Source organism: Megalopta genalis, chromosome 11 (genome assembly GCF_051020955.1).
Source record: "Megalopta genalis isolate 19385.01 chromosome 11, iyMegGena1_principal, whole genome shotgun sequence".
In the NCBI taxonomy this organism is placed as follows: domain Eukaryota; kingdom Metazoa; phylum Arthropoda; class Insecta; order Hymenoptera; family Halictidae; genus Megalopta; species Megalopta genalis.
The window spans coordinates 11,404,990-11,422,854 of NC_135023.1; the positions used below are offsets into that span (position 1 = coordinate 11,404,990).

The following is a 17,865-nucleotide window of genomic DNA, read 5'->3' on the forward strand; positions in this document are numbered from 1 at the left end:
CGAGATACCTCCTCGCATATTATGTTCTCCTGATACAAAAAGTCGAATTTTCGGCGAAAATTTTCGAAAATTTCCTCGCAAGTAGTACAACTCAACCACAAGCCAGACAAACAATTTCAGGATACCTCTTCAAAGGTTATCATGTGCTCCTGATACTCGAGATTTTCGGAAATTTTTCGAAATTTCAGTAGTACAAGTCAATGAAAAGCCAGGCAGGGGTAATTTTGGAATACCTCCTCAAAGATTATCATGTTCTCCTGATACAAGCAGCAAGTATTTTAAGTCGATGGAAAGCCAAACCTTAAAACTTTCTCACTAACATGAACGGGAAAGGAATATGTAGGAATAAAGATAAAAGCTTTAGGAAAATCAGTGAATAAAAATACGTTTCGATTCCGTTTAACAGTACTTTTATTTTTACACATTACAATTGTTACATTATTTTACAACCCTTTTATAGTAATGAAAGGAAGTCAGGACGAAGACAGCTGAACTTGCCGAGCAAATGACTTCAGGATTTGCCACGCTGAGTTAATCGGGGTAGCGGGCGACCTCGAGTCGGCACAAAAAATACAACTGTAACAATTTGTTCTTGAGACAGGTCGAAACCGAAACTGCGTTTCTCGATCCGGAGAATATTTCTATTTGAATTGAACTTCTTTTTAATTCCTAATGGAAAACGCTGGTGACTCCATCTCGTATTTATCAAGAGGCTACCCACCCCTAGATAATAATACCATTTATATAACGAAATCTGTACAGCAGATACCGACCTGCTGAATCATGCGTCTCTGAAATTATTCAAAATGCAGCATAGTCTAAAATATATATAATATAATATAATATAATATAATATAATATAATATAATATAATATAATATAATATAATATAATATAATATAATATAATATAATATAATATAATATAATATAATATAATATAATATAATATAATATAATTATATATAATATAATATAATATAATTATATATATATTATTCGCGGACGCCTTATAGACTCGCACGTTTCTCTAATAATTTCTCTGACATAATTTGTGTACCAATTGGTTTCTATGGCGTCATCCTTACCCGTTGCGATATAAAATTTTCAAGCAACGGTGACACCAAGTAATTAAATGGGCAGCTGCAGGGACACGCAGACCGATCTTGAATGGGACGCGAATATCATGAACCACGTATCATTAACGACCACGTCTACCGCGAGAATACAGAGTATAGGCGCAGTGGAAGAAAAGAGCCGCAGACGTCGCTGGTTAACTAACTTTCAAAGAATGGAACGCTATTCCGCGGGGAACTGCCTGGGAATGTAATAACTTCCCTGATATCTCTGTACTGGCTGTTTCAAAATCCAGAAATAAGATATGATACAGAAAATCTCGTAATAACGTGGGACAGAATTGTTCTTACTAATTAAATATTGCCAAATTAAATATTGCCAAATGCGGTGATAGTAGAAAGATAATTTTCCTATGGAAACTGTATTATTACTCTTAAAATAAAATCTCTGGATATCAAACAGAAAGTAAAACACGTACTTGAATCTACGAAGGATGAAAAAAATTCGACTGGAATTCTAATTGAGATGATAACGGGGGAAACGTTGTAACAACATGAAAATTAGGCTCACGAACGAGAATAGGCTCCGCGATTCAATTTGGACCTTCTGTTTTGGGAAAGCCTGTTCCTCGATAAAATTCACGTGCCACCGATAATCGTCGCTGCTACATTAAACGAATATTAATAAACCCGAACACGGTGAAATTTTACCGGTCGATCGGATCACGCGAACGGAGAACCGCGCATTGAGTATCGGCGAATCAAAAGCGCGTGGAACACTCGACCAGTTACAATGACGCGAATACGAGCGCGCACACACCAGCTCGGATGGCAAACACACAAACGCCCCGGCACGACCGTAGAATTATCCCTGTAACTACACGGAGCCACTCTTAATTAATCGAAAGCCACCGGCGTATATTAATTCCTGTGAATCTGTGACGACGGAAAAATTAAATAGAGTTTCACAGGAGACGCCCCTTGAAACCTGCAGCCCGGAGGACGCTCTCCGCGGGAAATTGCGGCTGTTCCGGCAGAGTCGACGCATTTCTTGCACCCTACTGCAGTTATTACCGCTACCGCCGATTATGAGCTTCGGTACGGCTTGATCATTACAATTTTACGGATTCGAAGAAGCTCGTTGGACAAACAAAATTAACGCGTTCCGGCACATCTATTTAAAACTTTTGCCCTTCGACAAGAATTTTTGGGCGGAAAACAACGAAGAGATATGCTTCTTAAATTTGCCAAATACGCTCGATTTACTTCTCTTAAAGAGACCTTCTTGCTCGATGAGGCGCAGAGTTCGTACGATTTCATGTATTTCAGGGATGTACATTTGCATAGTGGTCGAGGGTGCATCGAGGCTTACGTTCTCGCAAGGAGCCTCGCAATACAATGACTCCTGCGCCATTCAGCAAAGGTTGGTCTGGAACCCGTGACCCGTGGCGCATCACAAAAGGACAACCACGAAGATGACGCTCGAGACTGGATCATGCGAGGCATTACAGAAAGGTAGACGCAGTAATTTCCCTGATGCCTTCTACGGGGATGGAATTTTTTGGACCGGTCTCGGTTGTGCAGTTCGAAGGAGATGCACATTGCGGTTGCCGGAGAGGGGAGGAAGAGTCGCGGAATTAGCATTCACTGACCCGTTCGAGGGTCAGCTATCCACTCTCCAGCCGTTGGATATTTCCCTGAGCACGTAGGCCGCGTGTTTTTCCCTCGACGAATACATAGGATATCGGATTTAGGGGCTGGAAACTAATTCAATAGCCTTGGGTACTTTCGACCGCGGCGCTCATAAGGGATTACTAAAGAAATAACTAGCCGGCCGTGCACTCAATGCGCGCAACAAAGACCCTATCGTCATTGTACCGTGGATTTTTACATGTTCATGGCAAACAGACTTTCACGACGAGTCCCTGACCGTACGATAAACAAGACATCGATTCGCTTGGTGCCCAATTTTCACGTTGTCACAACGTTTCCCGCGTCACCATCCCGTCAGAATTCCAGCCGAATTTTTTCGCCTAACCCGCGCCACCCCTATTAGCCGCAAACAGATTCTCATTATCCTCGAGGAGACGCTCGACCGCGAAACGGTTAATTAATCAGGGCGGTTTGATGTGGTCCGGGTATGCAGGTCCAGGTCCAGGTCCGAGGGTGCGAATCGGTCGATTCTGGCTGCAGATTGGCGGTCTAAGTACACGTTTCCGACGCGTCCTTCTCCCGTAGGATCTTTTAAACGATCGATAGGGAGAGCTGGTGGTGCTCCGGTTCGCTCGCAGGCCGGCCATTGTCGCAGACAAATAAATCCTGGAATCCGAGCGGAACGATTAGATGAAGGTCCGGTCTCTCGCGGAATCCGCGGGCGACAGAGAAACACAGAGAAAACGAGAAAAATGGAAGGGGGCGAACCTGAGGGTTACTGGCGTGGTGGGGGGTGGGGGTGGAAAGGGGACAATCGTCTAGCGAATGGAAACAGGAGATGGGGGAAAGATTGTCGGGAAGGAGTTAGCATGCTTATGCAGCCGCCAGCTTTTGTAGGTTACAAGGGCGCACACCCTACGCCGGGGAGGGCGAAGGGCAGAAGGACAAATTTTAGTATTGCGTCCCGTTAATGTCGTGGCGACGAGTGGATGAAAACTGCGGAACGAAAAGCCGTTGGTTACAAAGGAATATGCATAATCCCACTTCCCTTCTCTCTTTCTTTCATTTTTTTTTCCACCTCCTACTTCCTCCTCCGCCCTAGCAGCAACCCGTCCCTTCTTTTTTTCTGTTTTGCACCGCTTTATATACGCGAGCCCATGCTCTCTCCCGTGCAGAGCAGAACACGCTCGTCTCTCGCTACCAGCAGCTCGCACATGTACACGTCGGCAGGTCGAATGTATATATATCGGGCATATAGATCCCTGCAGGAGTGCAGAAAACGGGGTGACGGAGGTGCCGAGGGGCGGCGACGCCGGGGGTTGCCACTCTCACGCACATAGATCCTAGCCCCGTGGCACCAACACTCGCAAAATCTGCTGGTAGCGGTGGCTTCGAGTACGCCGCTGAGTCACCTGAAACAACGGATCCAGTTAGATCTCCATTCCAATGAATGCATTAATCTTTATCATTGCAACTGTTTGGTGTGTCCAACGATCATCAATAATAATCTTCAGGCAATCTTGCAAATGGAAACAAGAGTGCCTGATACAGACAGATTTGAAGTTAGAGTGGTAAGAGTTAAAAATACTACAATGTCAGATAGCCTATTTCACACTGTACATTTTACACGTTTGCTACCAGCGTTCATACATTAATTTCGTATACAGCATAACTTAAAATTATGGTATGGCATTGACAATATTTTCTTTGCATTTCACAAAGGGACAATATTTAATCAAGTGTTACGGCTATGAAGGTTCTTGTGAAAACTGGTAGCGACCGTATCAAATGAATAGATTAATGTGTTTCATTTATAATTCTAGGGTGAGAAGCTGAGCTCTTAGACCTTACAGGAAATACATCTCAAATAAAGCCGTATCTAAAAGTATTCGCTTTTCTAATAGAACTTTCTGATTATTTATGGATGGATATATCTGCATTGAAAAGCGAATAGCAATTTATGCATTTACATTTGCTTACCGAAGAGCTATTGAGCAACTACGCTGTAACTCCCGTTACACATCCCGTGAGCATACGATGGTGGTTCGAAGAGATTTTACGAGAGAATACGCCGGGGGATTAACACGCATTACAGCGTGAAACGTTAGCATGGGGAACAATAGTATATTAATCCAGTGATTTGTTCGAGAACTCGGGCTGGGGATGAAGTTGTATACCCATCGCTGGCGGGCGAGCACGTAAGCGCACAACCACCCTCTCGCGCTTACGTCAGAGGGGAGCTGTGTGTATACAGTCTGTGTGTGCACGAGCACACCTCCATAGCCGCGTGCAGCAGCAGCAGCAGCACAGCAGCCCGTCCTCTTTTCTCTGTGTACGTACCACCCCAGCGTGGAAGAGGGCGAGATTGGTGGCACCTCAGTGACGTCAGAGCCGATCGTCAGGCGCAAACGGGGTTGCCCACCAAACTACGTTAGAATGACGAGCCGATAAACTATCCATCAGGGTTTTCTGCGGCGGGCGGGCCAACGGTCTTGGGGTAAACAATCTAACGTTATTTTCTGTTGAAAAATCCATCTCCGTGTTTCGCGAGGGAGTGGTTTGGTGCGCGAGGGGTGTAACTGGAAACGGTGAAATGTGAAACGTCCGAGGAGTGCCCAAACGAGGGTTGGCTGAGTGATCCTCTGGTTTCCAGGTGGCCGCCGTTGGTTTGGCCGACGATGGCGAGCTCGGGGTCGGCTGTCGACGGGGTCGGTGTCGGCGTCGGCGTCGGCGTCGGCGAAAGCGACGGTACGACAGGTGTACCCAGTGGCGGGCCCAGGAACCCTCTGATCTGCGCTGTCTGCCACGACTATTACAACGAGCCCTGTCTGCTGTCCTGTTTTCACACGTTTTGTGCTCGCTGCATCCGTAGCATTGATGGAAAGGTCACCTGTTCCACCTGCGGGTAGATAACAACGACTGTTATTGCATGGCGTCCTTAGGGTGGGTGACGATCCCAGGTCTGGGTTAGGTTTGGCTAACATCTGCACGTTACCAGTGTCTTCTACTGTTTTGTACATTTCTCCTAAATCGATGCGTACACACTGCGAAGCACATTACCTTGTTAGTACGTTATTGTTGTACGCAGTTGCTAGTTCTGGAAATATCTTTGCCAACCTTACGCTGTCTGAGATCTTTTGTTCCACTTGCTACTTGCTACGTGTCGTATACTTTGGTCAATCTGGTATTCGAAAACAGACCTACGGATCCTTTCCGATACAGAATCTGGAATTATATATTTACGTTAGCCTGAGTACGATACTTTCAATTCTGTGGGAGACTTTTGTTTGTCTATTGTTTCACTACAAGCACTTATTTTAATATGTTCTAACATTCATTGTAACACATGCATGTTATGGATTACTATGCAGTATGAAACTTCTGCGATTCACACTACCGTAACTATTTACAACATTGTTTGTCTTACCTGTAAGCTGTGTCTATAAATTTCTACTGCTTAGTACCCTTTATAACCTTCTGACACATTTCCACTTTAGCTTGCAAAAATATAGAAAATATTTTTGTGCACAGACAACAAACGCAGCTGGGTGATGGAGCACAACTACCACCGTCCGATCAGCTGATACGTCAGCTAGTTGAGTTGGCCAACTCGAAGAACCCACCATGTGCCAACTGCGACAAGAGAGACAAGTCTACAATGTTCTTTTGTACAACATGTGGTATGTAATTGAAATGTATGCTTAAGAATAAATGAAAAATAACTGTTCCACAATATATACTCACAACATAATCTTTCTCAGGACAAGCGCTGTGTACACACTGCAGGGAGCATACGCATCGTGCAAAAATGTTTTCTTCGCATGAAGTGGTGCACATGAGCAAGTGCAGTAAAGACACCCAACGTCGTTGCTCAACTCATGGGGAACCGTACATAATGTTCAGCCAGAGCGCAAAATGCATGCTCTGTGCCACCTGTTCCCGTGACACACCAGCCGAAGCCAGAATACATTGTGTAGACATCGAGAGTGCTTACCAGCAAGCGTACAAGAAGATGGAGAGAGCAGTGAAATCAATCCGGGATCTGCAAGCGGGAGTGGAGGATGGAGTGAGAGCTTTAATGTCACAGCTAAATGAACTACGACATAGTTTAGAATCTGAGAAGAAGGCGCTGAACTCGTTTTGTCAAGGCATGCAGGAGGCCATCACCAAGACTCATGGGAGCGTGTTAACAGAGCTGCAGAGACAGTTCGAAACTAAGGATAGAATGGTTCGGAGCCAACTGCTGTCGCTAGGCAGCGCGCTTCCCGTATTGCAAATGCATTTGATGTTGTGCACCGCGTTCACCAACGACGCGACAAAGTTCCAATTTCTCGAGCTAGCTCATCCCATGTTGGAACGACTGAGCCGCGTCGCCCAGCTGGGCCACCCATCCAGACCGCCGTTAATGACTGCCTACTTGAAAACAAACTACAGAAACGAGTTCGCCAGGTCACTGCAGCCGTTCGTAGGGCAGGCGCAGACCCCGAAAGAGTCGTTGTACGATCAAACTCATGGGATGATGCAGCAGGAGCCACCGGTGATTCAGGTAGCTAACCACATTCGGCCTGGCCAGCTCTCTCGATTTACAAACTCTCTCCATCTTTACGTTCATATTACAAGTTTCTTTTTCACTGCATTTCTCGTGCACACTTCTGTGTAAGTATTTTCGTTGACAGGATTTTACTCTCGATATATATGATGTGGCTTGTACTTGGTATATGGTGGTAGTCCGTAGCCAGATTAGACAGTTGTGCAGGGTGTTCTGGGCTGCGGAGAACCCACACTTCGGAGCAGGATTTGGTAGCAGCGACATTATAGAAAAAAGAACGCAGAGCTTATAAGTCTTAATGAAACTACATATACATCCGAGGTAGCTACTTTGTGCCCGAAGCTGGAAACCTGTACTATTGCTGAATCCACTTTGAAAATACTGCCACAGAACACCCAGCACATTCTCGTAGCGCAACTGGTGGTTCGCCAGACAGACAACTTTGATTTCCCGCTAGTGTTCTTAGCAGGATGTGGTAGTCAGACAATTTACTCAGACCCGTATCAATGATACACGATCGGGCGAATGATCGGTGATCACATATGACACATTTCAATTCCAAGCAGAGCAGCAAGGCTCCGCAGAGGGTCCCAACGAAAGGCGGAATGGATGGTGAACCGTTCTCCAACCACTGTAGGACGTTCGACAGTCGGCTGAAGGAATTGAACCAGCAGTTGCTGATGGTGAAGGAGCGCTTGGGGGAGCTTCATCACGATGTATCTCTGTTGAGGAGGGCCAACACTCCGCCTCTGGGTTTACGCTACGAACATGTGGTCAAGGACTGTCGGCTGCTAGAACGACAATTGGAGCATCATCAGTTAGAATTAGAGAAACTGAGGAATGTGTTCGATGGCTTATGGGACGAACAATTGTGTAGGATTCGTATAGAGAAGGAGATCTTCCACTCTCAGGTACTAACAAATAAAATTTCTCCTTTATACATATATATAGAGTGGCTTACCTTAGTTCTGGTCTAAATTCAGCTAGCCTCTCCTATCCAGCAAAGAAACACACGCATCTTTGACCTCGTCGATTTTGATCCTGTTTCAGATGAACGATATATTGTCTTTGAGGAGTCAGGTGAAGCAGCTGCAAAGCCTAGCCCAACAATTGGAGCCATTTATAAAATCCTTCACGACGGGTGTAACAGCTGGTGAAGTGAGCATAGCAGTCTCAGACGCAGCTAGCAATCAGGATCTACAAGTGCTGCTGGATCACCTGGCACGACTGCACATGCAGGAGCCGTCGCAGCAGCCTCAGACTCAGGCGCCGACCAAGGATCATCGCCAGCAGCGTCCCACTGTCACCAGTGCCGACAATGCTCTCTACATGAAAGGTATTGAGAAAGAGTGTCAGATTGTAATTGCAATCGGTTATAAAAGTTTAACAATAACAAGACGTTTCTAATAGTCTCTTACCGAAAGAAAATTATGAGTTTTATCTAAGATACTCATTCCAAACCGCTCCCTAATGTGTTCCGTTATTTCTTCACTGAGATATTGAAGACTGTCGGTGCTAAATTTGACCACTTTCTGCAGAAACAAAGGAGATGCCAACGCGTTGCCTCACCCCATCCGAGGGGGTCGGAGCGGTGCTGGACTCCAGCGGAAACATCATCGCGTATGCGACCCCTAGGCCAGCCGACTCCTCAAAGCGAGGAGTCCTCAGCCAGCTGATTGAGAAGGCTAGGAGTAAAGACGACCGGAAGAAGTCGCCCGGCAGAGAGGACGGCCGTGATCGAAGCCAGAGTCGACGGTCGAGGAAATCGCCGGACGGTTCCAAACCGAAAACACCGCCTGGTCATTCGTCGGCCAGCAAGGTGCGCTCCCTGTGTCGTTCCCTGAAGGGTGGCAGCGGTGACAATTCCGCGGAAGGTCTCGACCGACCGGAAAGATACGCAGACTCCCAGCAACCACAGTCACACACGACTGGTAAGAACAAATCCGTGAGGATCGCTTGCACGACTAACTAAGCGCGTCGGTATTGGCCTGGATCGAATTAGGACAGTGACCACGGATTTGCCGATGATCCGACGGAAACTGATGATGACACTCTCCCTCTTTTTTTCTCTCTTTCTCTGAAACACACACCACCACAGGACTATGTAGATAGCATTATGAATTCAATGGAAATAAAACCCTGATGAACGCACACGAGAATTATTATACTTCGTTCGTGCCCAATTCAGGACCATGTGCACAGTGTTTGTCTGTCTCTGTTGTCTAACGACACTGTCCAACACAAAAATGAATTGTACATATTGATCATTCGTTTTTATAATATTATCGAAGTGTATATTATATATTCTTTTACTTGAGAGAGTCTATTAGGATCGTTTCTTGCAAAAAAAAACAACAAAAATACATGTCTGGTATTTATACAGTTGATATACAAAGAACTTTTGACATAGAGCGATCGATTTTGATTTTAAATTTAGGACGATGTAAGAAGAAAAGGAAAGAGTAAATTTTGTTGGACGGTGTAACGACAGCACTATTTTTTGAATGAAAACTGACGCCCACGATTTACCAGGCGAAGACGTTTCTCCGAAATGCCAAAATATTGCGTGCATTGTTTTCCGTTGCCTTTGAGACTATGCGAGAAATGATTGTACGCTGTCAAATCGACAAACAGGCTGATTAAATCGCTCGGAGGGTTCGTATAATAAATTTAACGACACGCTGGAGTTATTTCTTGTGCGTATAATGAGACGGTTACCTTTGTTCTGCGGCTCCGCCGTTCGAGTGTCCTTCTGATCGAACGCCATTAGAATCGCAATTAAAACAACGCGTGCGGGCGGCCGGGATTCAATTAAAACCAGCGCCCGATTGTCTCCGCGCAGCGCCATTCAATGGCATAAAACGATCAGACAAACACCTTGCACGGGGAGTAAATTAGAAACGGTGCTCGTGGTCCGATTGGATTGTCTGTCGAACGTGATTCTGTGTACTCTCCGCCGCGTCGGAACAATTAATTGTCCCCGGGAGATCAAAATGTGTGAGCACGATTATCGGAAATCGAACGTTAGGGTAACTTGGATATGCCGGTCCCGGTTATCAAAGCAAGAAAAATACATCTTTATACAGTTAGACAGCCCCTCGCCGTGGAATTTAAGGATCGCTTGTCTCGTGTTTGCTCGTCCGTGCTCTTTGGCCGCGTTCCACCGTCTTCTGCCAACAATTTTCACACACGTCTCGCACCGCTTCATTGAAATTGACACGAGGAACGGCTGTAGTTTCGTTCGAAGGCGGTTACACGACGAGATAACAAACACAATTCGCTCCGATAAAGGAGACGCGCGCAGTCGCCGCTTTCTCTAAACTGTGTGTTCTGCTTTTTGAAAGAAGAGATTCACAAATAATGGCGTGGGCTAGCAACGAGTCTCAGGTCTCCTCCTTCGAAAAGCAGAATCATAGCCGTGTCCAATGGTCGATTATCGGGGCATTACTCTGCTAGTCGTTACTGTGCAAACTATATCCTGCTTTTTGAAAGAAGAGATTCGCGATAACGGCAATGAATCCCAGGTCTCTTCTTTTAGAAAGCAGATCATAGTTCCTGGATGAATTGCCGGGGCATTACTGTGCTAGTCGAGCCAGTGAACGTTTGCTGAAGTGGTGCGCCTGGTTCCAGCAGGCGAGGAAGGGGAGTACCAGCGGATTTCCGAAGCGTCCAGCATGGGCGAGGCGAAGAAACGTGTCCAGGCGCAGGTGCACGCTGTTCCGGACGAGCATCCGATACCGCCCGGCAAGGGCGTGAAAGTGTACCCGGCCAGTGACTCGGAGGACGTGTTCTACGCGGACGACAAAGCGTCGACGGAGGTGAGGAGGCGTCGGCGCGCGAGTTGCGACAGTCTGAGCACCACCGGCTCCGGTAGCAGACGGTCGAGCATCGCCGATGGGACGGTAGGTCAATCCGCGCAGGAACCAAGGAAAACACTGGTTGTTTTGATCGGGCCTACATCGAAGTCGTCGTCTCTGGTGCAGAAGCAGCGTTCCTGGGAAACGTTTCCGCGGCTCAAGAACAAACGGAGCAGCGAAGGCGCCACTGCGTCTCTTGGCCAGCTCAAGAAATCGGACAGCTTCGAGGGACACGAGGAGGACGTGCGCAACTTGGTGGCGGCGGTTCAGGAGACCAGGTCGCATGAGTACTATCACTACATGCATCATCGCCGCCATCACAGGAAGAGCAAGACGAATTGAAGCGCCGCTTCGATACGGGGATAGTCAGGGTGCGGGTTCGGGGAGCTTTCCGAGGTGTCCTGACCAGATAGTCGGACGGCCGGAGAGCCGATTGTCTGCATCAGCTGGCAATCCTTTTCTCTGACTAGACGCAAATGCTTGGCGACAGTAGACCAACACAATACACCATCCATTTTCAGTTTCTCCTAGCGTAGTTCTCTTTAGTCAAGATGTTAGGATGTATGCTATTTACACCCGAAGCATAATCCAACTTTAGAACCTGTACGATTGAGTTTCTCTGGAAGCATGGTATAAAATGGAAGGATGAGAGTTGTGGAAGAGATTGCTTCACTCTCAATAACAGAACAGTTGATCGTTTCAGAATGATTTTAAGCAAAGGTATATCAGTAGGTTGCGGTGTCTGTTTTATACTATACCAAGTTATCAGTCTCTATTATCTTGAAGCTGCCAGCTCCTCCTTTAATAGTGCTTATCTTGATTTGTCCTAGTTTCGTTTGATTTCAACTATCTTCAAAGTTGACAGATACGAGTGTCTACTTCTATATTTCTCTGATACTTAACCACGAGAGGAGCTAGCAAGAAGTTTAATGAGTTCTTGTAGGGACGTTCATTCAATGATGCCAGGAAGATTGTTCAGTCTTTCCTTTGTAAAAACAATCGTCCGTGATACCATCGTTCGTTTGATGTTGCTTTTAATGAATCGGTGGCGAAAAGAGCGAACCTGAAACACGGTACTTACGTTAGATCGATCATGCTGTTGAGTAACGTAGATTTATTCGGCCGCGCGTCCGGCTATCTGGGACGGAATCGAAAACCCTCCAAACACCTAGCGTACATTCGGGAAAGTATAATCGAAGGACTATACCTTTCGATCATTAGTACATTGTTAATTAGTAGAGAAATATTGTTACGCGAAAGGGTCCCACGAGATTCTTTTCGACCATTTTGAACGTTTTATTAGGAGATATTACGGACACGAACGATGATCAAAGGGCATTTCGCGTGACGTGTATAAATATATTGTATGCATTGAAATCGAGCGCGATCACGAGAGTCAAGAATCATTCGTTTGGATGAATGAGAAAGGAAAAGAACGAGGACGGAAAGAATAAATATCGCCGCCACCTTCGAGGATGCGCACCTTTAAAACTAGACTGCGGATTTTATGCATTCATAACGTACGATGGTCGTCGAACATTCATCTTTTGTGAACAGTCCAACTCGGGCTGCAACCCTTGCGCAACGTTCAGAAATTACATTAATCGATCCCTTGTCCGTGCAACCAGACCAAACAAGTTCGAAGCTTTAATATTTACAATTTCTTGCATAAATACTTATTTTGAAAATTCAACATTGCTCAAAAAAAAAAGAAAAAAAAATAGATCTTGCGACATTTTCACTGAACGGTGACAAAATTCTCAAAGGAATTATAGAAATGAATCTCCGTTTGCGCTTGGACAAGGAGTCGAAAATGATGCCGATGATAGAAATTGATGAAAAAATGGCAGCGCGCAGGGGTTGACGAAGTTTCAATCTTGTTTAATAAACATCTGTTTCTTGCATAAACATCCGCGGCCAGCTCAAACGAACATCACCTTCGCGAACGACCATAACGCATAATGGTTTTCATGTTTCGTTCTCGTCGATCCCCCAATTCGTCGAGTTTTCTACACCCGTTTTGTGTCTGGTCAACGGGTTGTTTCAGGGTCGTCAACAGAGCCTTCAGCGTAGAACGCTTCTCCGTTTTTTATTGAATAGCTTTTTTATTGCACTTTGAAGCGCCGAAGGTCACGATGTATCGCTGCCACTAGTGGAGTAATACGTAAACAGAAAATTCGAAAAAAAGAAGACGATGAAGAGGACGAGGAAGGAAGAACGATTACGCGTTGCCCGGTATACTCGTCGTTGACGAAACACCTCCAGCGACGTTTCGAAACGGAGACTCGACTCGAAATCAGCGTGGTTTTACGATCTTCTCGTCGATTAACTCTTCGAGGCTGGAGATTCCTGGAAACCAACGGAATTTTACATTTTCTTTTCTTTATGTTGCGCGCGACACGATTACTAGGCGTAGAAAAAAATTCTGCGGCATTAAATTCCTCTTTCTCAACTGTTCAAGGCATTTGTTAAATCAACGATTACGACTATAATGATGATACAAATACTTTTATTTTATTTCTCATAAAAATCTGGCATTTACTGTAGAAACTGCAGAAGCAAATTAACATTTGTGATGGTTTCAAATGCATAAAATTCGCAGTCTGTGGAAAGTTATCGTTATATGTATATATCACAGCTATCAGAAAGCAGATGAACTATTGAGTTTATTTACATAGTTTCAAGTCTGCAGAATTTTTCCTGTGCCTAATAGTCGCTGATCCAAGAGTGGAACAGGTTCCAAAATCGATGACTAAACCACGAAGAGGACATTTTATCACGGATTTCATTAGCTGAGTATCGAGTCTCCAAAGCTGCTCAAGATAAAATTGATCGATCGAACTGATTCATTGTAATTAGAGTTTATATACACAGAAATACGTGGCGACGTGGCTACTTTGTAATAATTAAGAAAAGAAAAGAAAAAAACAGAATATACGAGAAACAGTTACACGTGTACACACCGACGTCGCGCGACGAATTTATCCCGTTGGGTGGAGGAAGTTGTAGTTAGCGAACTTAAACACTGCCAGCCACAGTACATATTACGAATTTAAACGACAACACTCCCCCGCTCGAGAAGCAACAATAGCCTAATCGCGAAAATACTCGTATGGGGATGCATCGTCCGCCACGTTCCATCGATCAGAGGATATAATATGAACAGTGGTAACGAAGGATGCACAAGCATTCCACGTGGATTTATTAAAATGATCGCAACTTCCGGTAGGATGCATGCAGACGATCCTCGCGAGAGTCAAACACGATCGATAGAAATGGTCATGGATCCGAGAACGGATCGCGCGGACGTTACCAATTATAGAAAATGTACGCGACTAAGCATGTATGAGAACTGTCGAATTGCTGATAATAGAGAAATATACAAGTTACCGAGTATGGCGGTCTCAATTTTATCCCTCTTGCGTTTTTGTACACATGTTTTTATATGTACATAATTAAATATTATCCTGATAGATTGCAAAAATATCGTACTTCCTCTCTTTAAAAATGATGTGCTATCATTGTCATAATTTTCATAAGGTAGAAATAACTTTCAACGAGGTCCTAGATAACGGAACTTTCCCTTAAATATTGGGACATGTGTCTTTGAATTTGTTCCCTGATATCTGGGTCGATTTTATTTGGAAATTATCCATAACAAAGTCGTAAATGCTTTGCTGAATAAAAATTCGTCTAAAATACTATCTACAGAGTCTTGACGAGTTGCCATCTGTGAAGCCTCAATATACAACACAACGGGAAGGAAATCATCATACTTAAATGCAGAAACAAGCAGATCGTAGAAAATTCAACAGTTCAATTTGTTATTATTTTATTATTTCTTGCATTTTATCGGTCTGATCTAGTTTGATGGCCTCAGCCGCATCGTCTTTTAATATCTTTTCCAGTATTTCAGGCTTGTTTTCATCGAGTTTTCTCATCCTTATTTCATGATGCTCTTTCTTCGCATCCTTCGAAGAAGGTTCATCTATTAGATCTAAAATGTGAATGACTTTGCTATTGTTCCATATTTTTATTGTATTTAGAACTGCTTCAATGAATATCTTCAACTCGTAAATAGTGATGTTTCTGCTAACATTCAACGTACTGTCCAAAGGATTATGAATATAAAGAGGTGTCGCGTCTGGTTTCTGTTTGACATATCCGTCTAGGACGCATATGGCGTGCATGTGGAAGTCGAAGGTAGCATAATACTCAAAAAAACCGTACAGGAGTTTTTCCATTTTCTTTACATTTTTTGTATTGCAATTCCATATCGACATTTCTGAAAAAAAGCATTTAATCAATCGTACGAATAAACACTTAGAACATTCATTTGACTTACGTGATGATAACAAAATTTTACGCAAAGGAGGCACCATGTTTATATGTTGTAAATAGTGCACTATCAATAGCATCAAAGAGAAATTTGTTATCTTAGAACCAGGTATGTTACTCGTTACACCATGAGATCTTGCCCATTTGCGAATGGTGAATATCAGTGGCCTAATCCTGCAGTCTATGTTTGCAAGAGTATAGAACATTTGAGACATGTAGAAACCAGATCTATGAAACAAGTAAGATATAGATTACATTGGACCATTATATGTAAAAACATACTAGCCCCATGATATTTACAAGTTGTTGGTACTGAGGTCGCATTGCATGCTTGTGGGACCAAACCGGAATTTAACAATGGGGACACGAGCTTGGAGAACGCATTGCACATTAGATACACCAGGAATAAATTTGTCCAGCAATACACTCAATTGTTTCAGAAATTCTCGTTGGTCAAATCTTTCAACAAGACAAAATGGTTTTGAAGAAAATATTAATTTGCTGTCATGATCCTGTGAAACACATATGTTCAATCAATTCTTGTAAAGTCTATGGAAATGTGTGTCATCTGGACGTGTAAAAATAATCAGAATGCACACTTACTTTTCGAATCTTTGAATTGTGGCTGAATGTACATACTAAGTCCAAGTCACATCCCATCTCTCCAAAACCAGATACAGATGAACCAAATGGTAAGACAGAAATGGTTGGGAATAATTTACACAAGACAAAATTTAATTGATTCACAGTGTAGTATCTCAATCTTATGTCAATGTCTGTCAATTTCAATGTATCATACAGTAATAACATTTGATCTGATATCTAAAAAAGAGAATATTCTTTTACTATCATAGTAAAATTGTTAATATGCATAATATGGTAATACATTACATGTTTTGGATGTAATAGATTAGCTCTTGTAGAGGCCCAGGTAGGATAGTGATGACTATACTTTTGAAAAGTGATATTGTTATTTACGTTTGATAAATCTATTTCGTGATATTGTAGTATTTTCGTAGGTATAGCAATATACTCAGTTATATCCTTATACGTTGCTTGTCGTAATATGTTATTCACTGAATCGGTTGTACAATATTCCGCTAATATCATATTTGGCTAAAGATAACATTGCAATAGAAATCATAGTAAAATTATTTTTACTTCACAGTAACAACTATAAAAAATACACATACATTTTCCAATTTTGTGGTATAGTGAAATATACTTTCCAATTTTCCAAATGACTCCAAAAATTGTTGACACTGACCGATTTGCTTAAATTCTTTTAGCTGCAGTAGAACACTTCTACGCGCTTGAGATCGTCTAAACTTATGTATCTCGGAAAAATTTTTTTCCATTTCACTTGAATCTATTAGAAAATGCAAAGAATTAATTAAATTTACAACATTTAATTCATACAAACTACTCCATAATAACACTGTTAAATAAGTATAAAGCTGCTGGAGTAGTCATTACCACTGTAACAGTTAATGACAACTGGAATAATCAAAGTCTAAATTTACCATGTCTATCATCTCCTTAACGAGTTTATGTATTAATAACTGTATTTTTATGTCGCATAAGCGATATATATGTGCTTATATATAAGTATTTTGAAGAATTGTAAGTTAAAATCCGTTAAAATTATGTCGATATCATAAGGAAAAAGTGTATAAAACAAAATTACGAATGATCATTTTGTTATTCAAGTTGTACTAATAAATAACAGAAATGAGTATAATAGTAAACAATGAAGAAAACAAGTAATAAAGATGTGGTAGTACAGGTTAGGATACTAATGATTATATGAATTAACATACGGTTATCTTTTGTTTCTGGTTTTCGAAAGGAATGTTTCCTTGATTTTAGCCTCGTTACCATTACTGAATACTTCCAATAATTACTATTTAATAATGTATACAAGTTTGTAGTAATTCTATAAACAAGTGCCATGATAGACTGGTATTATGATACATGCCCAAACACGTGTTGTGTATTCTGCTGGTAAAATTGTTAGCGTCGATAACATCATTCGTCCATACGGATCTTGTTGTCGACATTCATCAATAGATGACACTTATTTAAAAGAAAAATTCATTACGTCACCAATTTGAAAAATTTACAAATCAAACAATTTTTCGTTCGCCATTTAATTTCGAAAAAATGAAACGGCAAAAGTGTGCTTGCGTATTTTTTCGAATATATAAAATTAATTAATGTAATTACTGAATATTTGTCTTTACGACTTGCAGACATAATATTTATTTAGTTAATTATTAATAAATAATATCGATCCTAGACTTGGTCGATGGAATTTTAAATGACAGACGTTAAGTTATTTTTTCTCTAATTAAAAATTGGAATTAACACTTTATTACCAGAAGCCTAGTAAA

The 17,865-nt window shown here is 42.7% G+C and overlaps 2 protein-coding genes and 1 long non-coding RNA gene across 9 annotated transcripts in view; 1 reads left to right on the forward strand and 2 right to left on the reverse strand.

Annotated features, from left to right (window-relative positions):
- Positions 1 to 393: 393 nt before the first annotated feature.
- On the reverse strand, positions 394 to 8,852 carry LOC117226017 (uncharacterized). The gene is made up of 7 exons (XR_013034369.1): positions 8,696 to 8,852; positions 8,239 to 8,602; positions 6,473 to 8,068; positions 6,156 to 6,361; positions 5,789 to 5,953; positions 4,709 to 5,627; positions 394 to 4,140 (listed from the first exon to the last, which is right to left on the reverse strand). It is a non-coding gene; the product is annotated as an uncharacterized LOC117226017 (long non-coding RNA).
- LOC117226015 (RING finger protein 207) lies at positions 5,075 to 14,530 on the forward strand. Of its 5 annotated transcripts, XM_076525067.1 has the most exons (9): positions 5,075 to 5,225; positions 5,382 to 5,633; positions 6,260 to 6,408; positions 6,490 to 7,274; positions 7,841 to 8,188; positions 8,328 to 8,613; positions 8,816 to 9,208; positions 10,908 to 11,179; positions 11,261 to 14,530. In XM_076525067.1, the coding sequence occupies exons 2-9, from the start codon at positions 5,407 to 5,409 to the stop codon at positions 11,474 to 11,476; spliced, it is 2,676 nt and encodes an 891-aa protein (XP_076381182.1). In that variant the 5' UTR covers positions 5,075 to 5,225; positions 5,382 to 5,406; the 3' UTR covers positions 11,477 to 14,530. The 5 variants fall into 5 exon arrangements, with proteins under 5 accessions (XP_076381182.1, XP_033335833.2, XP_033335836.2 ...); XM_033479942.2 differs by having other exon boundaries at positions 10,908 to 14,530; XM_033479945.2 differs by having other exon boundaries at positions 7,844 to 8,188; positions 10,908 to 14,530.
- A 209-nt stretch (positions 14,531 to 14,739) lies between these two features.
- Positions 14,740 to 17,865, reverse strand: part of MTPAP (mitochondrial poly(A) polymerase) — a 29,427-nt gene continuing 26,301 nt past the window's right edge. The window contains exons 1-8 of one of the 3 annotated variants that reach the window (XM_076525069.1): positions 17,293 to 17,475; positions 16,666 to 16,841; positions 16,364 to 16,588; positions 16,076 to 16,294; positions 15,773 to 15,984; positions 15,480 to 15,700; positions 15,243 to 15,419; positions 14,740 to 15,131 (exon numbers count right to left, since the gene is read on the reverse strand). In XM_076525069.1, the coding sequence (XP_076381184.1) occupies positions 14,962 to 15,131; positions 15,243 to 15,419; positions 15,480 to 15,700; positions 15,773 to 15,984; positions 16,076 to 16,294; positions 16,364 to 16,588; positions 16,666 to 16,841; positions 17,293 to 17,425 (1,533 nt within the window). In that variant the 5' untranslated portion in view covers positions 17,426 to 17,475 and the 3' untranslated portion in view covers positions 14,740 to 14,961. Of the gene's footprint in view, positions 15,420 to 15,479; positions 15,701 to 15,772; positions 15,985 to 16,075; positions 16,295 to 16,363; positions 16,589 to 16,665; positions 16,842 to 17,292; positions 17,476 to 17,865 lie in introns of those variants that run through there. The other 2 variants (XM_033479949.2, XM_076525070.1) reach the window with 2 other exon arrangements.

Excerpts from the sequence above, each read along its gene's own strand:
- LOC117226015 (XM_033479942.2), top strand. The coding sequence starts at position 5,407 with ATGGCGAGCTCGGGGTCGGCTGTCGACGGGGTCGGTGTCGGCGTCGGC. Across the intron at positions 6,409-6,489 it reads GTTCTTTTGTACAACATGTG|GACAAGCGCTGTGTACACAC; the intron begins GTATGTAATTGA and ends AATCTTTCTCAG. Across the intron at positions 7,275-7,840 it reads AGGAGCCACCGGTGATTCAG|CAGAGCAGCAAGGCTCCGCA; the intron begins GTAGCTAACCAC and ends TTCAATTCCAAG.